Source organism: Corvus brachyrhynchos, unplaced genomic scaffold (genome assembly GCF_000691975.1).
Source record: "Corvus brachyrhynchos isolate BGI_N302 unplaced genomic scaffold, ASM69197v1 scaffold408, whole genome shotgun sequence".
Classification (NCBI taxonomy): domain Eukaryota; kingdom Metazoa; phylum Chordata; class Aves; order Passeriformes; family Corvidae; genus Corvus; species Corvus brachyrhynchos.
The window spans coordinates 1,810,271-1,833,662 of record NW_008239759.1 but is presented as its reverse complement, the minus strand read 5'-3'; the positions used below and the strand labels follow the sequence as shown (position 1 = coordinate 1,833,662).

Sequence of the window (23,392 nt, the reverse complement as noted above, 5' to 3'; positions counted from 1 at the left end):
AAGCTACAATTTTTCCTCTGCTGGATCACTAGTTAAGGGCATTCTTCTGGTTTTAACCCCTGTATGAAAATTGACAACAGCTTCCAAAACTGAAGTAAAAGAGAGAAGACAGTGCTGTCTCACAGAATAGAGAGGCCATGTCTCTCTCACAGATGAGCAGTGACATTTCTTAAGGAAATTATCTGATCTCACTTGCCTTAGTTGTGGGCAACACTGAAGTAGTGAACAAATGTGTCTGGCCCAAAAATGTTACTCTGAAATAAGTTCACCTATAATGCTTTGATTTTTTTCACACGGTCAAAAATTTCTGTAATTAATTCTTGAAAAGGGCATTAAAAGGTTGTTCTCAGTTGCCTCCCTCATCTAGAGGAATGTGATGACAAAATGCTTTAGGAATTTGATGAGCTTAGGTAGAGAGAATTGCCAGAAACTTAAACAGATTTATGAATCATCAGATCTGTGAACTGTTGACCTACTCAACAAATTGCTGGCTTGAGCAGTCATTGCAGTGTAATCAGTATTTTTAAAACCTTTCGTGTTGCATTTTTTTCAACAAGGCTCTTTTAAACTTCTGTGAAACAAAGTTATTCTGCTATGTGAGTGGGAGCACATTATTTCTAACCAATGGAAAGAGTTGATTTGTGCTTTACCCTGGTAAAGGTAGTACAGTTTCTTCTAAGTTAGTAGTCATTCTCCCATATGTTAAGCTCAATGGTTTTTAAGAAGCTTTTTTCTCTATGTAATTGACATAGTGATGTGGTGGAACTTTACTGTAACTAGGACATAAAAGTAGCAGCCCTTGTGTTTGTTTGGCCATATACTGCTGAATGTTTTCAGAATAACAGAATGTGAAGGAATATCCTATTGCGTATGAAAACAAGCATTAAAGTGAGACTTGGTTAAGATAGAGTATTTTTGTTTCACGCTACTTACACTCCACCTGTTTTGTTTTTCAGATTACTGTAATTGAAAGTGCATCTTCTACATTTGAGGAAGGAGAAGTTCTTGATTGAATGGTGGATTATAAGTGGTTGTCTCATCCTAAGACTAATAAGATATCCTGGAAGTTGAAACGAACTGGATTTTCACCCTAGTCCAGCAGCTTTGCTGCTCACTTAAACACAGATGAATGAAGACCCCATTTGGAAAATCACCAGGTCAGCGGTCCAGAGCTGATGCAGGTGAGGTGTTCTTTATGGTGCTTTTCTTTGCTTTTAATGGATAAAAAGTGTTCTTACTTTATTGACTTTTTAAATATGTAAATGATTTTCTGCAGATGTTAATTATTTTCCCACAGAAGATTCTGGAATACAACTTAAAAATGCAAATGTCATTCTTGTTTTAAAAGAAAATTTGCTTTTGTTCTAGAAGATCATGGATTGAAAAAACAAATGTAAATTTAGCAGTACAGATCTGACCTTACTATTTTGTGTTGTGTCAAAAGTTATTAACCAGTGACCTTTGTGGGGAAAACAACATATTTTTTATCACCAACCATTGTGAATTGGAGTGTTTATGAAATTCTTGAGAAACCAACCAACTGACAATGTAATTGGGAAAGCTCAGTTAATTTTTAAAATACCCAAGCAATAGAATAGACCATTCTGGTGCTTTCAAATACTTGTCTGATTCATTAAAAATTGAAACAACTGATACTGGAGGATTTCACCCTTTGGAAAATTTCAAGCTTGTATTTTACCTGGGACTGTGTTAAAATGTGCTATCACTTATTTGAAACATGTACTGATTCCAAAGGTAATACAGTTACCTTTCAAGTAACAATTACAGGTTTCAAAGGAGAGATCCAGTACGAAGTTACACTTGGTTAAGTGACCAAATTGAGACAGTGATGAGTGGAATTTCTCAGGTGTCAGTATTGGGAGCAGCATTGTTTAACATCTTATTCAGTGGTAGGGACAGTGGGAATTGGGTGCACTCTCAGCAAGTTTGCTGATGACACCAAGCTGTGTGTTGCCATTAGCATGCTGGAGGGAAGGGGTGCCATCCACAGGACCCTGGAGAAGATTGAGAGGTTTATACCTTGCGATGTTTGACAAAGCCAGGTGCCAGGTGCTGCATCTGTGTCAGGGCAATTCCAAGCACAAATACAGCCTGGACAAAGAATGGATTGAGAGCAGCCTCAACAAGAAGGACTCCGGGGTGTTGGCAAATGAGAAGCTCGGCGTTACTCATCAGGGTACACTCACAGCCCAGATAGGCTCGCAGATCCTGGGCTGCATCAAAAGCAGCATGACCAGCAGGTTGAGGGAGGTGTTATTGCCTCTCTAGTCCACTCCAGTGAGACACCATCCAGCTCTGGGGTCCCTAACATAAGAATGATGTAGACCAGTTGGAGTGAGTCCAAACGAGGGCCATGAAGACGATACGAGGCCTGGAGCACCTCTCCTATGAGCAGAGGTTGCAGGAGCTGCGGTTGTTCAGCCTGGAGAGAGAGAAGGCTCCAGGGTGACCTAATTATGGCCTGCAGTACCTGAAGGGGCCTTGAAACTGGAGAGGAACTATTTACAAGCTCATAATGACAGGACAAGGGGAAATGGCTTCAAACTGAAAGAGAATAGGTCCAGAGGATGGCCATGAGTGACCAAAGGACTGGAGCTCCTGTCATATGAGAAAAGGCTGAGAGTTGTTGTTCAGCCTGGAGAAGAGGCTCCAGGCAGTACAACTTTTTAATTTTTAAGTGGGGCTTATGAGAAAGACAGAGAGAGGCTATTTTCCAAGGCCTTCAGTGACAGTACATGGGGTAATTGTCTTAAACAGAAAGAGAGTACAGTTAGGTTTGAGTATACAGAAGAAATTTTTTATGATGTATATGGTGAAACACAGGAACAGGTTACCTATATATGAGTGACTCCTTGTTGGAAATGTTTATGGTCATGTTCAAAGGGATATTAAGCAACCAGATCTAGTGAAAAGTCCCTTCCCCCATCTTAGGACTGAACCCTTAAGAGGGTCTGTGAGATTACCTAGAACAGCTGTAAAAAAAGAAAATTAAGAAGTAACTTTTAAATAGGATTTACTGAGCTTTACAGCATTATGAATACAAATTTATTGCCTTCCTTTTTTATGACGGTTGCCACTTGCCAAGGAACTTTATGAACCACAATAGTCTTCCAGAGTAGCTACATCCTAAGTAGAAATTGGGATTTTAAGTCTTGCTTATAAAATTGCTATCATCTGGGATTGGATAATAAAGCAGTAATGTAGTCTTACTCAGAAGGAAAAAAGAGTAAAAGAAAAAGATACAGTAAAAGAAAAAGATACAAAGAAAGAGTGGAAATAGTCTTTGTATTTTATATTGGATAATGTTAATATTGTAAAATCATAACATTTCTGGTCTCTAGGAGGACTGCAAAAAACAATCTGGAGGTAGAGATAAACCAGTGGTAATGTCAGGTATTCATACAGGGCAAAATTTAATGCATTAACAAAACATTTTTCAACTGGCCTTGATTTCATCGTGTTGTAGAGACTTACCAATCAGTGACACTACAGGTTGGTAGCATGTTTAACAAAGCTGATTTTCAGCTGTCCTGTTTGTTTGCCTAGGAAGGAAGTGCTTTTATGTGTTGTGAAGTGGGTGTAAAGGAAGAGGTACATGTTATTTATAATAACTAGGCTTTTCAAGTCACTCTCTCTGGGAAATATACTTTGTACATAGTTCCTTTTTGGGAAACAAAGGGTAGGATTGAAGGTGGAGAAAAGAAGGAAAGCTAGACTTGTAATTTTTACACAACAGAAGAGTACATGGCTACAGACTCTAGGAGTTTGTCAAAGCATAGAGTTGCTTTCCACGATACAGTTTGAGTGAATCAGACAAGGTACTCTTGGTGATGTGCCTGCCTGTCTCTAATTAGTGCATTGCTGTCCCAAATATAGGAGAAATACAGATTTTAAAAAAAATTAATATACAGTATAATTGATTGTAAGATGTGATTACCCCTGTGTTAACACAATTGAGCCTTTTAAATCTAATGATCACCTGTTTAATGCTGTGTAAGTTAAAGCCATGGTCATCTGGAGTCTTAGCAGTGTTCTTCTGGTACAGAATCCTACCAAACTGCATGATGGTCAGGAGCAATTGTAATGCCTTTACTGGATGGTTTGAAAACATAAAAGTACTTTCTTAGTAAAGAAAACTTTTAACATATATATGAACATATAACTATTAAGTTATATATGAGCATTTGTAGTTTTTTCACCCTTAAAAGCAAGTGTAAATTGTTTTAGTATTGTCTTTACGAACTAAGAAAAGAGATCATGGATGTGAATTGCTTAGAATTGCAGTGAAGTCTTTCTGCAGAGTTAGAATTTGGTTTATGTCTCTACTTCTGACCTACTTCAATTGAAAGACCTCCCTTCTTCAAACTCTTTTAAGTTGAGGTTGAGCAGTACTGGCTGTGAATCAGCACACTGAAGTGTTTGTTAGGTCCCTGAAAGTAATTCTGAAAGAGTCTCCAGATACAGAGTGGAATTACTGCTGTTCCCACGGAAGATTCTGGGATGCAACTTAAAAACATGTAGGTCTTGCTGTGTGTTGTAAATATGGGATGTATTCAGAGAAGTAAAATATTGTTGCTGTTTTTTGAAGAGCCTGTCTGATTTCCATGAATTGCATGGAGGGTACCAACTCATGTCACAATAGCAAAAACATTGCCAGTAGCTTTCTCCCATCCTTCTTCCTATTCTCCTATAGCCCCAGCTGAAATGATATGCGTATTTCCCTTGAAGCCAACATCCTGAAAGATTATTTTAGTCTTGTTATACCCTATTTCTTTGTCTTTGCCCGGAGTAAAGTAGAAATATTCAGAAACATGGTTTCTAGTTTTGCTGTTGAATTTTAAGGGTTTGTTGAGAATGAACGAGCCTCAGAAAATGCAAGAGACCATATGACAATTGAATACTTAATTCTGTTGCTCTTGTCTGGAAGCTGGAGTTTGTGTTCACTTTCTATTACAAAAAATATGTTTCTGTGCTCTAATGTCATAAAATAATAAAATAGTTTGATATGGATGGGACCTTTTGAAGGTCATCTTGTACAACTTCTGCAATTAGTGGGGACATGTTCAACTAGATCAGGTTGCTTTGAGCCCCATCCAACCTGCTCTTGGACACTTCCAGGGATGGGGCAACCACCACCCCTGGGCAACCTGGGCTAGTGTTTACCACACTCAGTGTAAAAAATCTTCTTTCTTATATCTAATCTTCTCCATTTTAAAATCATTACCCCATATCCTGTTGTAACAGGTCCTGCTAAGAAATGTGTCCCCATCTTTCTTCTAGGCCCCCTTCACATACTGGAAGGCTGCAATAAGGTATCATCAGAGCCATCTCTTCTTCAGGCCAAACAATCGCAACTCTCAGCCTTTCCTCCTTCAGGAGGTACTCCAGCCCTTCAGTCATCTTCATGGCTTTCCTCTGACCTCATTCCAGCAGGTCTGTTCAGTGCTGAGGACCCCAAAGCTGGATGCAGTGTTCCAGGTGGGGTCTCACCAGAGCAGAGCAGAGGAGCACAATCCCCTCCCTCCCCTGCTGCCCACGCTGCTTTGGATGCAGCCCAGGACACGTTTGGCTCTCTGGGCTGTGAGTGCCCATGGCTGGGTCATGTCCTGCTGCTCCGTTCTTATGGACCAAGAAAGATTCAGGAGGCGGATAATTCTGATTTTGACCTTCTCACTAGAATATGTTAAACATAAGGATTCTGCGCTGTTCTGTCCCTTGTCCAGAGAGGCTTTAAAGGACAGAAACTCTTGTTGCAGTTTTTGCAATTGTATAGCCAAGCAATTCAGTAGTGTAACCTAATACATCCTTAAAAGCAGTTTACATCTCTTTGAGACCTGTCTGAATTCACACAGTGCAAATTAGGAGGGCAAGTTGTGGCAAATAGGCATCTGGTTGGTACAAGGGTGCATTTAACTTAGGATCTTCAAATACTTGCTATTGATATTTGTATTAAACATCCAAATGCCGTTACTTCATGTTTTAAACTGGGAGCTCTCTTAAGATACTGCCTGACTTAAGATGATGAGTAGTACTTAGTCTGTGTTGTCTTTGGTATAGAGCTCATTACATCAGTGAACAAGCTGAATCTTTGATCAAAGATCTGAAGATCCCAAGGTGAGAAGTTAGTAAACAGCAAAATCCCATTCCTGGAGGTCATCATGGCTTCTCCTCTCTACTTATGGCAAACGCTGTAGTAAATCTTCCTTCTGTGTAGGTCTAGTGCTTCTGTTCTTGACTTTGGAAGGTAAATGCTTCATACCTCCTTTCTTACTCCCAGGTTCCCAAGTCCTTGAGCAGAGGGCAGAAAGCAAATTCTTGTGCTGCAGCATTCTGTTGTTTCATTGTGTTTTTACTTGAGCTAATTTAGCCAAAATCTTACTTTTCTCTCATTAGCCAGAAATGTAAAATGTAGACTACATGTATTCATCTTCTGGTGATGAAGTTTCTCTATTTTGTAAGGACAGTTCTTGGATTTTAAGAAATTACTTCATTTTAATAAAACACCACCATATTTTTAATAAAATGTGTTTTATTATATTGCGTATTAGTAGAACACAGCCACCTTATATACAGAGAGGTAACTGACAGTATGCATAGACAGCTTTTTTAATTGGGTGTAATAAAGTCCTAAAGTCTTACAGGTTTCCAGTCAAACTTTTGTGATGCTGGTTTTGTTTTTCCAGCTAAGTTCTTACAAATACTCAGTTTAATTATTTGGTTTTGTAACAGTCAAAAATGTAAGTAGGATCTTTACTGCAGTAATTGACACACAGGGCTTAATTTTTAAAATGGAACATTTCAGATATCATTGCTGTTGAAAGTACAGGTTCTTGAAGATCTGATGCAAGCTTGATTATACTAAATAGAAGATTATTTTAATTATTAATTAATTATATGAATTCTGCCATTTCTGTAGCTTTGTATATACCCTCTTAAAGTTTTCATATAAAAATGAAAATAGTAGAATATTCATGAAGACTTGGAACGTTAATGATACTGTCAGTGCTTGGCTCCTGTGTGATTCTGTTAATATAGTGAAAGTTTTCAATACATATATAATTCCAGTTATGCTTGGAACATGCATAACTGAATTTAAAAGAATTGGTTTGTTTAGGCCTATAGAGAAATTAAAATATTTCTCTGTAGGTGTTCATTCAAGCAGTCCTAGTTAAGATTCTAGGCACGTTTGTATATAAACACAAGGCATTAAGAGTTACACACGGGTCAGTCCAGCATTGTGACCAGATTGTTTTAGATACGGCAAACAAGAAGCAAAAAATCCAAAAAGCCCAAAACAAGCTACTGTGAAGAAATTTAAATCCATAGCATTCAAAACCATTACAGTGAGCAAGACAGACAGAAATCAGGATCAAGCCAGGTATCTTCTGGCCATGTAGTCACCATCAGCCATCATTTTAACAGGGGCTGTTTCAGTCAGCCCTAGGAAATGATTCCTTATGCACGTGGCCATTGGCTGTAATCTGAGGTGCAGTTTTCATTCTAAGAACTAATTTTGATTTTTTTAGCTGTGCACATCACCTTTTATATACGTTATCTTTTAAAATTGCTTTTCTGTCATTTTGTTCTTGCGTATTTCCTCTGCTGAATTCTTCATGGCTGCTCGTGAGTGGCTCTCTAACAACCAGCAGAAGCCTGATTTCCCATTTACTCATTTCATCTTACTAAAAGCTTTCCATTTTTCACATTCATCCCAAATTATCACTGGGTCGAGTCCAGTGTTCTTCCGTCTGTAAAAATCTTGTTTATTGTTAGATTTTTATGTGCTCTGTTGGGTAGTGCTGGTCTGGCTAACTCAGGAAGATGTGTATTTGCATCTCCTTTTATTAACTGAAGGATGAAAGTTTAAAACAGCCTGTTGATTCCCTATTGTTGCTGATTGACCATGTCAACTATTGTCCCTGTTGTGTTTAATTCAACTTTCATTTTAATAGTTGCTGTCAGTCACTCTTTATGTTCATCACTGAGCTTTTGTGTTGGGTTTGCATGGCAAGGTACCAGGAGGGTGCAAGGGTAACTTCTTTGAGAAGCAGCGAGAAGCTTCTCTTGTGTCCAACAGAGCCAATGCCAGCTGGCTCCAAGATGGACCCGCCATTGGCTGAGCCAAACAGTGATGATGGAAATGCCACTGGAATACTGTATTTACGAATGGGGGAAAGATTCTGCCCCGCAGCAATTGCAGGAGAGGAGTGAAACTGTGTGAGAGTAGCAGCCCTGCAAACACCAAGGTCAGTGCAGAAGGAAGGGGAAGGAGGTGCTCCAGGGACTGGAGCTGAGGTTCCTGTGCAGCCTGTGGTGATGCTCATGGTGAAGCAGCTGTGCTCCTGCAGTCCATTGGGGGACCCTGCACTGGGGCAAGTGGATGTGATGGAAGGAATCTGTGAACCTGCAGGAAGTCTGCACTGGAGCAGATTTCCTGGCAGGACCTGTGGCCCCATGAGAGAAGAGCCCACACTGGAGCAGGTTTGCTGTCGGGAATTGTGACCCTGTGAGGGACCCACTACAGAGCAGCCTGGTCGAGAAGGATGGCACACTGTGGAAGAGAGCCATGCTGGAGCTGTTTGTGAAGAACTGTAGCCCCTGAGAAGGATTCACGTTGGAGAAGTTCGGAGGACTGTCTGCTCTGGGAGGGACCCCACACTGCAGCAGGGGAAGAGTGAGAGGCGTCCTCCACCTGAGGAGGGAGAGCTAACCCTAACCCTGAGAAGAAAGAAAGAAGTAGCAGACACGTGTGATTAACTGACTGCACTTTCATTCCCCGTCCCCTTGTGCTACCTGGGAGAGAGGAAGTAGAAAAAAATTGGGAGTGAAGTTAGACCCAAGAAAAAGGGAGAGCTGAGGGGAAGGTATTTTTAAGATTTGGCATTATTTATCTTACTCTGACTTGATTGGTAATAAATTAATACTCCCCGAGTCAAGCCTGGTTTGCCTGTGAGGGTAATTGGTGAGTAATGCCTCTCTGTCCCTCTCTTGAGCCAGGAACCTTTGGTTGTCTTTTCTCTCCCCTGTCCAGCTGAGAGAAGAGATAGAGCATCTTTGGTGGGCACCTGGCGTCCAGCCAAGGTCAGCTCACCACAGCTTCATGTGCACATAGTCCATGTCTATCTCTCTAGAGCCTTTTCCCATTGTAGCAGGTCACTGATCAGTCATAACATGAAGTGTTTGGATTCTTTACATTTTGACATTTAATATGAAGGCTTTAATGTAAGTTTTTAAATTATTTTTCAATAATTCCAACATCTTTTATATTGTAGGTCATGCAGGAGTGTCTGCCAGCATGATGAAGAAAAGAACTTCCCACAAGTAAGTTGTTAATGTATTTATTAAAGAATAGCTCTCAGTAACTGGAAGTACTGTTCTAGAAATATATCTGTATTGTTCCACTCAGTTTGTTCTTAAAAATTGTGGAATAATATTCAGTCCGTATATGTGTGTAGAGTCAGACTTTTAATTCTTTCAAGAGGGTAGTAGGAAAGAAAGCCCCACAGATGAAGTTTTAAACATTGTTTTGACTGTTAACATTATATCTTTCTTGAATACAATTTTGAAATTCTTTCTGGAATCTGTAGAGAAGGTCTTTCAAGCCTGAAGTTAGCCACATCTACTGTAGGATGTCTGTTCTCTGGCACAGAGTTCATGCAGTCACCAGGTCAAAAAACCTGCAAATCATGCTTAGTAAGAACCCAGTTGGTAAGGAATCTTACATATATCTAATCATGTATGCACTGTAACCGTAGTGGTGGAAAAGATTTTTCATTTTTTAAAAATAAAGAATGTACTGAAATACTTCTGTAAGGAAGCTGCTGTTAGTATCTGAAGGAAGGATACCTGCTTTTGCTACACTTTCATGGCATGTATTTTTCCATCTACAACATTTTAAATAGTAGCAGCTGAACACTGGTGAGTAGCTGTGTGAAAGTAACCTTGATATAATTGGTCTTAGTGTCATACAGCAAGATTCCATATCTGGCTATATGTGGTGAGAGAAATCTAAGCTGGGTAAGTGGGAAACTTAAAATGTTTCTAGCTGTTTGTAAGTGTAAAGTCATATAGTGTGCATCAATCACAAGCAATTTGTTTGGCAGGTATATTTTCCACAGTTAATGTAGTTAATCACTGTTAACAGTATTAGCTGTTTCCCAGAGACAACACCTGATGTAAAACTACTCTGATGCCTTCCACCAGCTCATCATTATCCATTCTTGTCTATCTTCATAGAAGGCAAAGACAAACATTTATTTGTCTAGGGGCAGGTAGAGTTGGTTAAAATTTAATTTCTCTTGTTCTCTTTCAACCGCTCAGAGAAAGGAGTGTATGATGGGAAGACTATCAGAGGTGGGTTGCCTTTTGTACTTGAGGGTGGCTAGATTTGTCTTTATTGTTGTGTTAATATACACTTATTTAAATAACTAAATAGGCTGTAAATTTATTAGCATAAAGGCTTTTGTGGGACATAAGAAGTTTTGATCCTAAGTGACATAATTTTGAGGTATTTAACTTAAGCATTCAGCTTAGTTTTATGTTAATTTAGCCTAGTTCAATTGTTTATTATTTAGTTAAGGTTTTTTGTACCAAGCCAAGATGAATTCTTGTTTGCTGCTTACTGACTTGTCTGAGAATGAGGTAGAGTAGTAGAATATTGTTTATAGTTTACTGTAAATTACTAGGATATGAATATGATGTAATACTATATGCTGATACTACTCTGAGCCAATACAATAGACCATGAGTTAGTAATGTATACTTTTGTCACTGATTTAGCTATTTATTTAGTTACCTCTTCATTTAAGGAAAAAGAAAAAGAAGCCTACTGGCACTCAAAGACTGTTGAGATTTTAAACAAGCTTCAGAAGGTTTGCAGCAGAGGATGGAACAAGGCATGACTCAATAAATTGAGGATGTGATAGAACGAGCAGTGTGGATGAGCCTTCTGAACTCTTTAAATGGTAGTTAAGTGTTGAGCCTTTTGGAGATGGTTCCCATGGTTATAGGACAGTTCTTCCAAGTGCTCTGTCAGTGGGGAGTGATGATCTCTGCCAATATGAGGCTGACCTCATTGGCATCAGATCAGTCAGTAAACTAACAGATGTCATTCTTTCCACCCTTAGTTTATAAGGAAAGTACAGGAACTAGCACAAGTACGAAACAATCCTTTCTTCATAGGCTCTCCAGACTTCTTGTAGTCGGCAATTCAGAGACTTTGAGGCGTAGGTTATACCTGCAATTTAACTACAAGTGAACTTAAACATTTTGAAATTTTGATACCACTTTAAGGTAACATACTCTTGGCTTCTACAACATCTAGAGCTGAAATTCACAAATGAATGATTTTTTTTACTTTTGAAGGAGTACAGAAAGTACTTTAAAACTTCTGTCTTAATTAATTTGCCTCATAGTCTGAATATCATGAAAAGTAGCTAATAACAATTCTCCAATCACCATTCTGTTGTTAGTGATAGATATTAATAAGATCACCGTTTTATTAAGTTTTATGTCCTATTTTTAGTAACTTTTCTGTTTCGTACCATGGAAGATTTGAAAGTATACTGACTACTGCTGCTGTACTGCTTCTATAATGTTTTATAGTTTTCATTCCAGTTTTTCACAGTTGTGCGTGTTTTGCATATCTGAGAGATGTGGTTTTCTTTCATCCTCCTGGGTTTTTTTTTTCATGTGGTGTTTTTCTGAGATGACATGATTGGGATAAAAAACAATCAACAATGAAGCCTAAATGGGTAACTTTATAGGTTACTGGGCATTGCCATTTCCATTTTTCTAAAAGCTAGTTTGTGTTTTAAGCACAACTCTCTGGTAATGGCTGATTTTTCTGCTACCAGTCCTCTGCTGTTCTACACTATGTTGGTTTCCCTGGTAGCAGTTGCCAAATAAAAAATGCAAGGACCATATAAGCGCAGCTTTAAAAGCTGGGCAGATTTCCTTCTCACTGTGTAGTCTTCAGAACGTTTCCAAAGTATCTGGTTCTGATAATGAAACTTTTTCACACTAGGTTTTACTTAACAGCTTACAGCCTGCAAGATAAAGAAGAGGATCAGAAACTTTAGGGAATCGAAGGACCATTTACAAGGAGGATGTGTCTGATGTGTCAAGAACTATTTCCAGGACTTGCTATTTTCTGTTTTTCCTGGCTTCATGTCTTACATGTCTAATTGCTTTCAAATATCCAAGAGTAAATCTCTGTGGAAATTTTAAAGATTATTGTAATGAAAGAGAAGGAAAAAATTGTGTTGGACCTTCTGGATAGAGCATCATAGAAGGTCATTTGTGTAACTTGATTTATCACAAAAATGCCAATCTTTCGAGGAAAGGAGAGTTGGTTACTTGGTTGTCTTGAATGGAAGTGCATTCATAACTTATTGATAGTTAGAAACTTTTGCTTACTTTCTTACCACATATTCAGATGCGAGAAGTAGGTTTTCCTTGGTAATATACTAGTTTGAATATCTCATTTCTTAGCAGTATGAACCACTTCAAATGAGAAGTGAGCAGCTGTTCAGTAATGCAACCTTAAAACAAAAATTTGTACTGCAAGTGCACCCAGTGGGTACTTGACTTGTAATTAAATTTCTAATGCTCTTTGCTCTATGAGGCATTTTAAACATAGTTAACTGTTTGAATTCAGTTATGTTGTCTTCTTCCATCTTTTTTTAGAATGAGTGTGGAGCTTCCTGCCTTATTGTTCCAAATTAAATATTAAAGTGGATTATGCTTTGTAGGCAGAAACTAAAGTTGACTGTGAGGTTGAATATCGATAACATTTCAAAGATGAAATGATGAGCAACATAAACTGCTTAAACTAGACAGAGCAATGTCAGTTTTAACTTCTTTTATCTCTGGTTGTTTTTATTCCCTTCAGAATGAAGCAGTGTTTCATTATAACTAAATAAATGAATTGAATACAAAACAAACTCAATTTTATTGTGCTGAGAACCAGATCTCTGATCGTATTTTGTAATAGTAAGCTGTTACTGACACTTACTACAATTAGAAATACATATACGTACTTGAGCAGAACTAGAATTTGAGAACACATTCTAGTTTTTGCATAAAATTAGAACTAGCTTTGTGGGAGAGTCTCTCTTTACAGAAACTCCAACCTCTTCCAGTTATCTGTGCTGTCAAAGTTAGGAATGCAGAACTGATCTTTGAAAACCTCAAATGATAGCAAAAGTGAAATTTGAAAACACCCTTGCTAATATCTTCAAGGTGAATTAAAGTCTGGAGGTGGGACAAGTGCTGAAGTAATTGTATATCTTGTTTTTAATAGTTATGATTACAGTTGTGATACAGCATTAAATGTTCCAATATCATATTGTGAGTGTATTATTCTGAAATACTGCTTCCAAGATTTCAGTGGTATGATTGTTATCTGTATTTTTTGAATCATATAGGGACTTCTGTGAGAGCATTCATTATTCTTGGAGACCTTTTTCTTTGATCACTATCTCTAGTCTAGGGAAGAATATTGCCTTCTGCAACTGGTCATCTTTTAGATACTGCTTTTAAGCTAGTTGTGTGCATATATTACTGCCATTGAAATGATGTGTGCTACAAGTAGTAGTCCAAAAAATGATTTTACAACTAGTTGACATCCAGGAGAATTTTGTATATTGTCATAATGTCCCTTAGTTTCTTCCATTTGTATTCAAAATTGTCAATTTGTGTTTTTAATAGCTGGATAAAGCAAAACTTGTGTAACACTTTCAGTGATTTGAAACTGTTAAATGGCTTACATTACAGTTCATCAGAATAGCAACTGTTACTCACCAGAGGGAATTTCCGTGCCAATTCCATGAAAGTATCAGAAGGACAAAAATGTTATATAATCTGTCTTCCACATAGAGGAGTATCCCTTCTATGGCCATTTACATTACAAGCAATTTTTCATTTTCAATACTAAATACGGGAATGTTGTTGCTGCCATGCGTCTTTAAAACTACTTGGAGTCAAAATTACCTATAAATGAAGGAGCCTAAATTTCTTTAGGTGAAAACAGGTTTGTTTTAGGGAAAACAAACATTTTGAAAGAATTTGAGTCAGCCACATAATGCTTCCACTGAACTTCTTCCTTCTGGGAAGGAGTTGTTTACTGTTCTGCAGAGAGCAACAAGGTTGTAATACTGCCAGGTAACCTTGTGCTCTGGGAATTGATCAGGTGAGTTTTACTTTTGACATTCGGTGTAGCAAGGGGTAGAATAGTTACTTTGGCTTAAGCAAATTAGTTTTAGAATTTACTGCTAGGAATCTAAACTTACACAGCACGTCAAAAATGTATCACTACTCTTAATTGTGTTCTTCTTTTTCACAATTAAGTGTGATAAGTTTTATGCCCTAATTTGAATAAGGTGTGCTAAGCTATAAAATATATTGTTATGTAAAAGCATACAACTATTTTCTGAAGTAGAATTTTGAATATGTATGTACTTGTTTAATATTAATGTTTGTATCTGTGTACAGAAAACATAGAAACAATGTGGGACCAAGCAAACCTATTTCTCAGCCACGAAGAAATATTGTAGGCTGCAGGATACAGCATGGATGGAAAGAAGGGAGTGGACCTGTAACACAATGGAAGGGCACAGTTCTTGATCAAGTTCCTGTAAATCCCTCGCTGTATCTCATAAAGTATGATGGATTTGATTGTGTATATGGACTAGAACTTCACAAAGATGAAAGAGTTTCAGCTCTTGAAGTTCTTCCAGACAGAGTTGGTAAGTGTTTAGGGTTTTTCTCCTAAATAAATACACATATTGGCTGACATTTATCACTAAATGTTTTCCACTAATGCCTGCAGACTTCCCCCAAGATAACGTGACCATGTAAATGTTACTGTTCAATTTAATTTTTGTTTCATGGCAGGTAATCTAAATGCTTTAATTATTTTTTTCTATTCCACGAAGTTTTGATGATGTGAGTTAGTGCAGTTGCTGTCTTCTGTCTTTAAATAGTAGGCAGAACATTCTTTAGTTTTTAGATTAACATTGATATTTCTGTTAAAATTTCAACTCTAAGCCATCTAGACTATATTGTCTATTTTGTGGGTCTAACAGTACTAAGGTCACATTTTTTCTTGTACTACCCCCATGTACTTATAATAATGGCAGGAAGACATTTTCTAAGTGAATTAACCTGATTAGTAATAATGCTTTTTCTTTTTCAGAATTAGCACTGGATTATTAAACTGCAGGTTTTTCAATCCACCAAGTTTGATATCTACTCAAGTAAACACTAGTTTGTAAACAGAAAAAGCTGTTGCTTCTTCTAACTGCAAAGGAATTGGTAGCAGTCTGTAGGGTGGCATTAGGAGGAACCAAACCCCAAAGTTCAATTAACAAAATCATAGAACTGTTCTGAGCTATGCCTTTTGTTTCTCCTGTCTGCCTCTCCCTGTCCAGTGCCTAGTTAAAGTTCAGAGTCTCTGCTGCTGTAGCCTTGACTGATCTCTCATTAGCTTGCATTATGATTGTTTATTCACAGGGAGTACAATAATTCGTTATTTTAACAATGTTCTGAAGTTCTGTAGTTCTGCAGCAGTAGTAAACTCTCTGGAATGAACAGTTCGTTCTGTGTATGAATTTACTAACTGACGATCAGATTTGTGCATTGATCAGCATAAAGATTATTTTTTACAAAGATATATATCTGTGCTTTTGAATGAATTTATGAAATGCTGTCATTTCAGCTTCGTCTCGAATTAGTGATGCCCACCTGGCAGACACAATGATTGGCAAAGCTGTGGAACATATGTTTGAGACAGAGGATGGCTCAAAAGATGAATGGAGGGGGATGGTCTTGGCTCGAGCTCCTATTATGAACACATGGTTTTATATTACCTACGAGAAAGATCCTGTCTTGTACATGTACCAGCTCTTAGATGATTATAAAGAAGGTGACCTTCGCATTATGCCTGATTCAAGTAAGTAGGCCAGTTACTGTTTTCTTCTGGCAGCTTTTCTTATTAAAGATTTAGCTGTGGTATATTTATGGACAGGAGAGCTGACAAACAAGCATCATGTTCATTATTCCCTTCAATTTTTTTTTGAGGTATCACAGCTAACAAATGTAGTAGTACAAGACAGAACATAAGAACATCTGTGTTAACTGCTGAAATATTTAACTTTTCTTAGCAATGACATATGCAGGGAAATACTTCTTCATAATTATTCTTAATTCTGATAGAAATATGGGTGTACTACTGTGGAAGACTTTATGTTTGGGTTTTTTAGTGGAAACTGACAAACCAGAAGTCTTTCAATGTTGTTTTCTTACGGACATATCACGTCTTACGGAGTTGGCTCTTGATTTGTGTCTCTGAAGCAGTTCTTGTGGGAATGAATAATATTTTGGGTCCAAGTAATACAGTAAGAACAATGTCACTGAGTTATGTGTCTTCAGTGTGAAAAACTTCTTCAGTAGTTGCTTGTGAGAAAGAAGTACTCATTCTTTGAAAATTTATTTTCTCTCACATTTTGTAACACTAGCAAGAAAAAGATTTCAGCATATTAGGGATATTTTGAATGGGAAGTCTCCTTTCTTCTTCAGGACTTCCGTTAATTTAGAAGGATTTTCACAGAATCAATATTGTTCTAGAGATTTAGATAGTCAATACAAAAAAAGAAGGGGGGAAGCTTTTAAAGAATACTTTGGGTTTACTTCTGTGTAACAAAACAGCCTTTCTGACAGAAGCCATCTCGGATTTAAAGAAAATTAATTGTAACTAAGACACATGCAAAGCATTATGTAGGCAACCACTACAGTTACCCAATTAATGATCTGTTGAGTTCGAGATAGTCTTCTTTCAGAGGCACCACTGGTAACGATCTACTGGCAGAATAAAAAAGTGGCACTTATTTGCATAACCTCTGTGTTAATGATCTATGTTTAGATTACCCTCTTCTCTCCACCTAGCAAAAAGCAACATCTCTGGTACTTTTAAAGAGTGAACCACGGATGTTAATGGCAAAAAAGTGACCTTTCTCTTCTTAAAGAAATAAAGCAAGCTCTTTCAGATTTGAATGTTACAATAACTTGTTTTTTGTCTCAACCACTAAAAAGGACTAGGAATATATTTTAAGTATGCTTTTCTTTCTTCCACCTTGAGGGTAGGAAAATCTTACATGCTTTCTTTCCATTTAAAAACTAGTTGCTTTTGGTGCACTTTACCCTCTGTGCTCACCACAAGATTATTGACTGCTTACTGATTTTCTAAACACTTCTAAGTATTTGCTTCCTTCCCTGAATGCGAATGCTTTCCAGTTATTTTGAATTATGTCCTTGAGTCAACAATTGGATGTTACTATTTTGGAGTAGTATTTTTCAAATCAGATTTTAGAATATTTGCGAGTACTTCTGTAAATTTGGTGGAACTTGCCATAATATTATAAATAAAATTTCTGGGGTACTGTCTCTTCTCAAATATAGGTTCTGAACATGCAAGGAGACCAAATAATAGATAACTTTTTTTCTTTCTAAGGGGAAAATGTATTGCTGGATCTGATACTAAAACTTTGCCTACACTTCTAAGTCAAAATGCAGGAATTGAACTTGCATCTTTGCCAAGAAAACCTCTTCATGTAAAACTGATACTAAGAGGATAATAACTATGTGTGACAATGCATTTATAGAGGAACTGAAACACAAATTAAAAAAGAAACTTCTTATGTTCATGGAAGAATTTTTAAGCAAGCCAATTAGTTCATTCTCTGTTGTGGTTTTTTTTGTCTCCTTTGAGAGTTCTTTCACAGCTCTCAAAACTGAAAATAAAATGGGTAGAATCTGTAAGGGATTCTTAATGCAAACTTGGAACAAGGTCATTAATTTAAAAGCTTATGATTTCCAGAATAAAAGCCACATCAGATCTTACAATTGCTTTAGATAGTTTTTCAGTGGAATACAAACTACAAGTTTATCTAAATCAGGAACCAAAGAAGAGGAGCTGAGAAAGACGATGTGGTTAGCTTCCGTAAAGTACTTTTTACCCTTTATTCTGCTTGTTCTGTGATTGGCTTGTAGCCGATCACTTGGCATGTTACAATCACACTGTTCATTATTCGGATTTAGCATAGGGAATGTCTGGGTAGGTTTTGCCAGAGAGGAAAATAATACAATCAGACTTTACCAATAGCATTATTCAAATATGGAGTCAAAAGCCCCTTTTAATAACAAGTTTACACCTACTACCATTTCAGAAAATATGCTTTTGTTGCAGTCCCATACACGCATTAAACGTTTGAATAATGTGTGTGGAAAGAGAGAAGTTAAGTTAGGCTAGCTTTCTGCTAAGGAGGTCCAATGCCTTTTTCTGCTCATGGCTTAAATTAGTTGTCTACAGACATTTTCTACAACTTGTGCATAAATCTTCCTGTCACAGATTTACTTCTCTTACCAATCAAACTGCTATTTTTGTCTTAATAAAACTGAAGACAGTATTGCTTGAAATTTTTTTCTGCTACTACTTTCTAGAAGCATGGCAATTGTTAGGTGTTTGTCTGAACTAAATTTATTAATCTGTTTACAACTTTTCATTGTTTTGTATGAGTTTTAAAGAAGACTCTGCAGTTCTCTTCCATATTGCAAAATTTTGTTAATGTCTACTAAAGCACACTGGGTTTATGTTACAGATGATTCACCTCCTGCAGAACGGGAACCGGGTGAAGTTGTGGACAGCCTGGTAGGCAAACAAGTGGAATATGCCAAAGAAGATGGCTCAAAACGGACTGGCATGGTCATTCATCAAGTTGAAGCTAAACCATCTGTCTATTTCATCAAGTTTGATGATGATTTCCATATTTATGTCTACGATTTGGTGAAGACATCCTAGACGTCCTCATGAACTTTTGCCAAATTTGTGGAACTATTAAATGTAAAATTTGTAGACACAAAGACTTGACTGCTTTCCAGTTTAACGAAAGCTTAAATGTCCCTGCGAACCCACAATCTCTGCCAGCAAAACTGTTTTGTTCTGAGTAATACAAACATGACACATTTTGTGTAAGAGAACTCCTTTTCTTGAAGGAAGTTAATATGTTAGGGCAGGAGGGAGTTAAAAGCAAAGAACAGCTGCAAATTCAAGCTGTGTAAAGTTGATCTAGTATTGTAATCATTAAATTTTTTCATAGATTTTGACTTTTTCTTCAATCTTGCACTCACTTGTTCAACTGCCACATGCAAGTGTAGTTTGATATTTTGATACGCCTTCTTTTGTAACATTAAATTTAATTTCTTGGATACTGGCAGTCCTTGTTTTCAGGGTTGGGACAGAGGTGACTTCTGTGAAAGGTTTAAACAGTTTGTGTAGCATCAAGGAGTGCCTAACCCATGTAACATCAATCTGCTGTGTTTCTACACTTTATTTCAAATTTAGCTTTTTAAGAACTTTCAGTGTGTGGAAATGCTTGTGCATTTTTTACTAGTCACAGGGCAGTAGGATATCGTGTTTGGATTACGCACCTTTCAGTGAAGAGGCTTTAAACTATAAAATTACATTTAATCTGTATAACCACTTAATTAGAATATGCAGGTTAATGGCCCATATTTACAAGTTGTAGGAACCAGTAAAATACATGCAACAAGGCTGCCTTCAATCCTATATGTTGTACTTCTTTCTTTCTTTGTTATACACATTTCTTAGCAAAACCCAAGTGCTTGGTGCCACAACTTTAACAGTACATATGCTACTTCAGACAACTTTAGACTACGCATTGGCATCAGTAGTCTCATTTAATATCAAAACCTAGCAACCTGAATTGTTTGTGTGTGGACTTAGAAGCCTAACAGTAGTTAATATTTTACATGGCAAATACAATCTCATGCCAGGAGAGTGGGAGGGGGTGTCCTTTTACAGTGAAGATATAACTTTAGAGAAGGAGAAGTGTTTGTTGCCTTCTGCTCAGTCTGTTGCATTCCTTTGTGTTGGTTTACTTTTAATCATTTTGGTTCAAGAAGGCATCTTCCCAGTTTATTTTTTTTCTGGCTTTTCCACATAAGGAGTGTCTGGACAAATCTACAGTTTAAACCTGTTGTTGCCTTTTGTGGTGTACATTGTACTTGCTTTGAGGTATGCTGTTAACTTGAATTTCATTCTATGAACACTAGAGTTCTGCATGCCAGTGGTGTACTATCTAATGGAAGCTATAGGCAGTCTCAGTGGTTCAGTCATCTGCATTAGATTGTGGATGTAAATAGCAGCCCACAACTGCAAAATCCTTTCATGGTTATAATCTTGCAAGGTAGTTGTAAATGAAAATTAGGGTTTGTTAAGAGTGGCAGCTTTTAAAAATAACAGAATTGGAACAACAATCCAGCACAGCAACAAGGTTGTCATGTTACATTAAGGCAGAGCTCCGCAGGAACTGCTTCACAGAAGTACAGCATGTGAAGGCAGTTAACACTTGTTGATGGAAGGAACAAATACCCTGATATCCAACCGTGTGCCATTAGTGGAAGAATGCAGGAGAGGTGCTGTTAATCAGAGGACAGAGGTGCAGATTACCTCTGTTGTGGGTATTCTTGATATTGAAGACTCAGTGGTTTAAGCCCCTTTCTGTCCATTTTTTTGCCTGATTTCATATTTTAGCCTTAAGGCTTGTGCCTCATTATGCTGTTGAATGGTAATAAATACTCTCCGTATAAATATGATACCTTAATTCTTTGTCCATTGCTACTATATTGCATTATGTCCAGTATTTCATCATGGGCAACCAAAGGCAGGCTATTGTCTTTCAGTGAATAGCTTCTCAATGCAGTCCTTATGCAGTAAGTACCTGAGTCGTAAATGTTTCTTGTGTTTGAACAAAGTGAGCAGATTTGCAACACAGTGTTTTCATCCTGCAGATCTGTTGTGTTTTCTATTGACTCTTAAGAGTCCTGCATGTAAATCTCAAAGCTGAGCCTGGCTCCATGAGCCCAAGTCGATATTTGTGGCACAGGAATGAGTGAGTGTATTAATTATACACGAGATACATGAATAACCTAGTATGCTGAACTTGGGGCTATATATCTGAGGAATAAGAGGTTTGTTTTGGAATATCTGAGGTTTAGGTCTACTGGAACACTTTTAGCATTAGGCTTGCATTTGTGGGTTTTCTGCAAGCCTATTGAATACACTATGTATTCTGACAATTAGACTATAATCTACAAACTGTAAATTTCACGGTTGTTTTTCGATGTCCCCGTTGTCTGTTGCGTGGGTATTTTCTTTTCACTTTTTTCTTTTTTTTGATAGCTTAAACCACCGTTTTGAGGCTTGAGACTAATTCCACTCCCTGCCCATCTGCTTTGGGCTTTGTTTTAGGCTCATGTTTCAGATCTGCATGCAGTGCTTGCGTTACCCTGGTAACTAAATGTTGGTTCCTTGTTATAGGGGTTCAACATTACTTTCCAAAATCACATAAGGCTTGTGATGGCACAAGCCATGGATCTTTGTATAGAAGTTATTCACCTTTCACATTTACCTGCTGTAGTATTGTTGTATATTGTGTGTGTGCGTGTGTGTGATGTCAGGCTGCCATGTAAAACTTCTTAAAAGGGAAAAAAAAAAAAAACAAATGCAGAACATCCTTTTTTGCATGCTTAGAGGGTTAGAACATTCAATGTAACAAACTAAAGTTGCATGTTAAAATGTTTAGGTTTTTGTTTTGTTCTGTTTTTATTTTGTGTTCAGTTTTTTGTGAATTTGCTTATTGTGCTGTTTTAATGGTTGTTAGTAGGATTAAATGCACCGGTGAGACGAGCATAGTGCCAACGGAAGGTAATTTTCCAGTTGTATGTGTCATACAGCATTTGAAGGGACCATGTATTCTGTTAAAGAAAAAATAAAATTCCAGTTGAATAGCAGAACACTACATTCTTCTTCTTTCTTTTGAGTGCCAAACCCTAAACTATGTTGGAGTAGAGATGGGGAAAACCCTTTTTGTCACAATAGGTAGAAGCATTATTGAAATGGATTGTTTAAACATAGGGGCTTTATGTTCAGAGAGAATTTACTAGCTGTGTCAGGGAAAAGATTATGGTAAAAACAGTTTCTGGTTCCTTGAAAATGCTGTGCTTTTTGTATTTTACATCATTAGTGCAATTTGGATGGTTCTTGGTATGTGTATAGTTCAGAGGTCTTCGTGTTCACATTTTTAAATTAGGTAATGAATTCATCTTTAGAGCTTGGTTTCTTTATTTTTATTTTATTTTGAACAATGTAGACAGTTCCCTGTTCTCTGCATTTAGAAGTATAAACACTTTAAATCTGTTACTTAATTCTGTAAGTAATTTTTATAATTATGATGTAACTCTATCCTTAAAACATTTAAAATAAACCCTTTATGTGCAACTTATGCCTGTAAACTTTGTTCTCATGAGCAAAATGTAGTGATGTCATTTCAGATTATGAAGAAGCAATTTCTTCATTTTTCTGATTGAAATGATTTATTATTTTAATGTTGAGCCATGTATGCTGGTATAATACTTGCCCTATGAAATACGTTTGCTTGCAAAGCCAAATCTTTATTCTTTTTTCCTAATAAGTGCTGGTAAGATGGAACTTGGCTAAGGTTAAAGCATACTGTTAAATTGTATTTAATTAACACAGAAAACTCCCCTCCAGGGGCTGTGCAGGTCTGTGAGGTGTCTCTATTTCCAGAGCACACTAAATATGTCGGCAGTGGGGAACAGTGCAGAAACATTTGGCATTGTTTTGGTGATACATTCATTTGCTTTGAATTAAAACAATTTAAAATTTAATGAAGTGTATTTTACTGGTGATAAAAAACAAAGTTGATGCAAATTGGAGGTGATGAGCAGAGAAGGTAACATCACCATGTTGTAGATTTTCTAAAGTCCTGTAAGTTGTTGTGAAGACTTGATGTGGTTAAATTACTAAAGCAAACTTCCCATGTTGAACAGATTTTCTTTATTACTACCTCTTTTCTGATAATAAAGGGTGCATGGCACTTAAAGGACATGGTAGAGTGGTGGACTTTGTAGTGTTAGGTTAACGGTTGGACTCAATGATCTGAAGGATCTCTTCATCCTAAATGATTCTGTGATTCTACAACATGTTTTTGTCACCAGGCTCATTTAGTTGTATACCGCAGAACATGGAGTATGCCAGCATACATACCCAAGCCTCTTCGCTTAGTTCAGCTTCCAGTTCATTGTATCCCATTGCCTCTGACACTTCTCCCATTAAAGATTTATATTGTGTACATCTGTGATTAGGGAGTGTCTAAGACATTGCTGTAGCAGGAGTATCACCTGCAAAAAGCAGGTGTTTATCTCTGTGACCTGGCTGTTAAATCATAGTTAAAAATAGATACACTAACGTGTTGTGACTAACACCTGAACC

The 23,392-nt window shown here is 37.3% G+C and overlaps 1 protein-coding gene across 1 annotated transcript in view; it reads left to right on the top strand.

Moving 5' to 3' along the window:
• SPIN1 (spindlin 1) overlaps nucleotides 1-23,006 on the top strand; it is a 65,430-nt gene extending 42,424 nt beyond the window's left edge. The window contains exons 2-6 of the mRNA XM_008640174.2: nucleotides 957-1,181; nucleotides 9,294-9,342; nucleotides 14,515-14,768; nucleotides 15,740-15,973; nucleotides 18,678-23,006. Of these exons, the coding sequence (XP_008638396.1) occupies nucleotides 1,130-1,181; nucleotides 9,294-9,342; nucleotides 14,515-14,768; nucleotides 15,740-15,973; nucleotides 18,678-18,877 (789 nt within the window). The 5' untranslated portion in view covers nucleotides 957-1,129 and the 3' untranslated portion in view covers nucleotides 18,878-23,006. The remainder of the gene's footprint in view (nucleotides 1-956; nucleotides 1,182-9,293; nucleotides 9,343-14,514; nucleotides 14,769-15,739; nucleotides 15,974-18,677) is intronic.
• The last annotated feature ends 386 nt before the right edge of the window (nucleotides 23,007-23,392 follow it).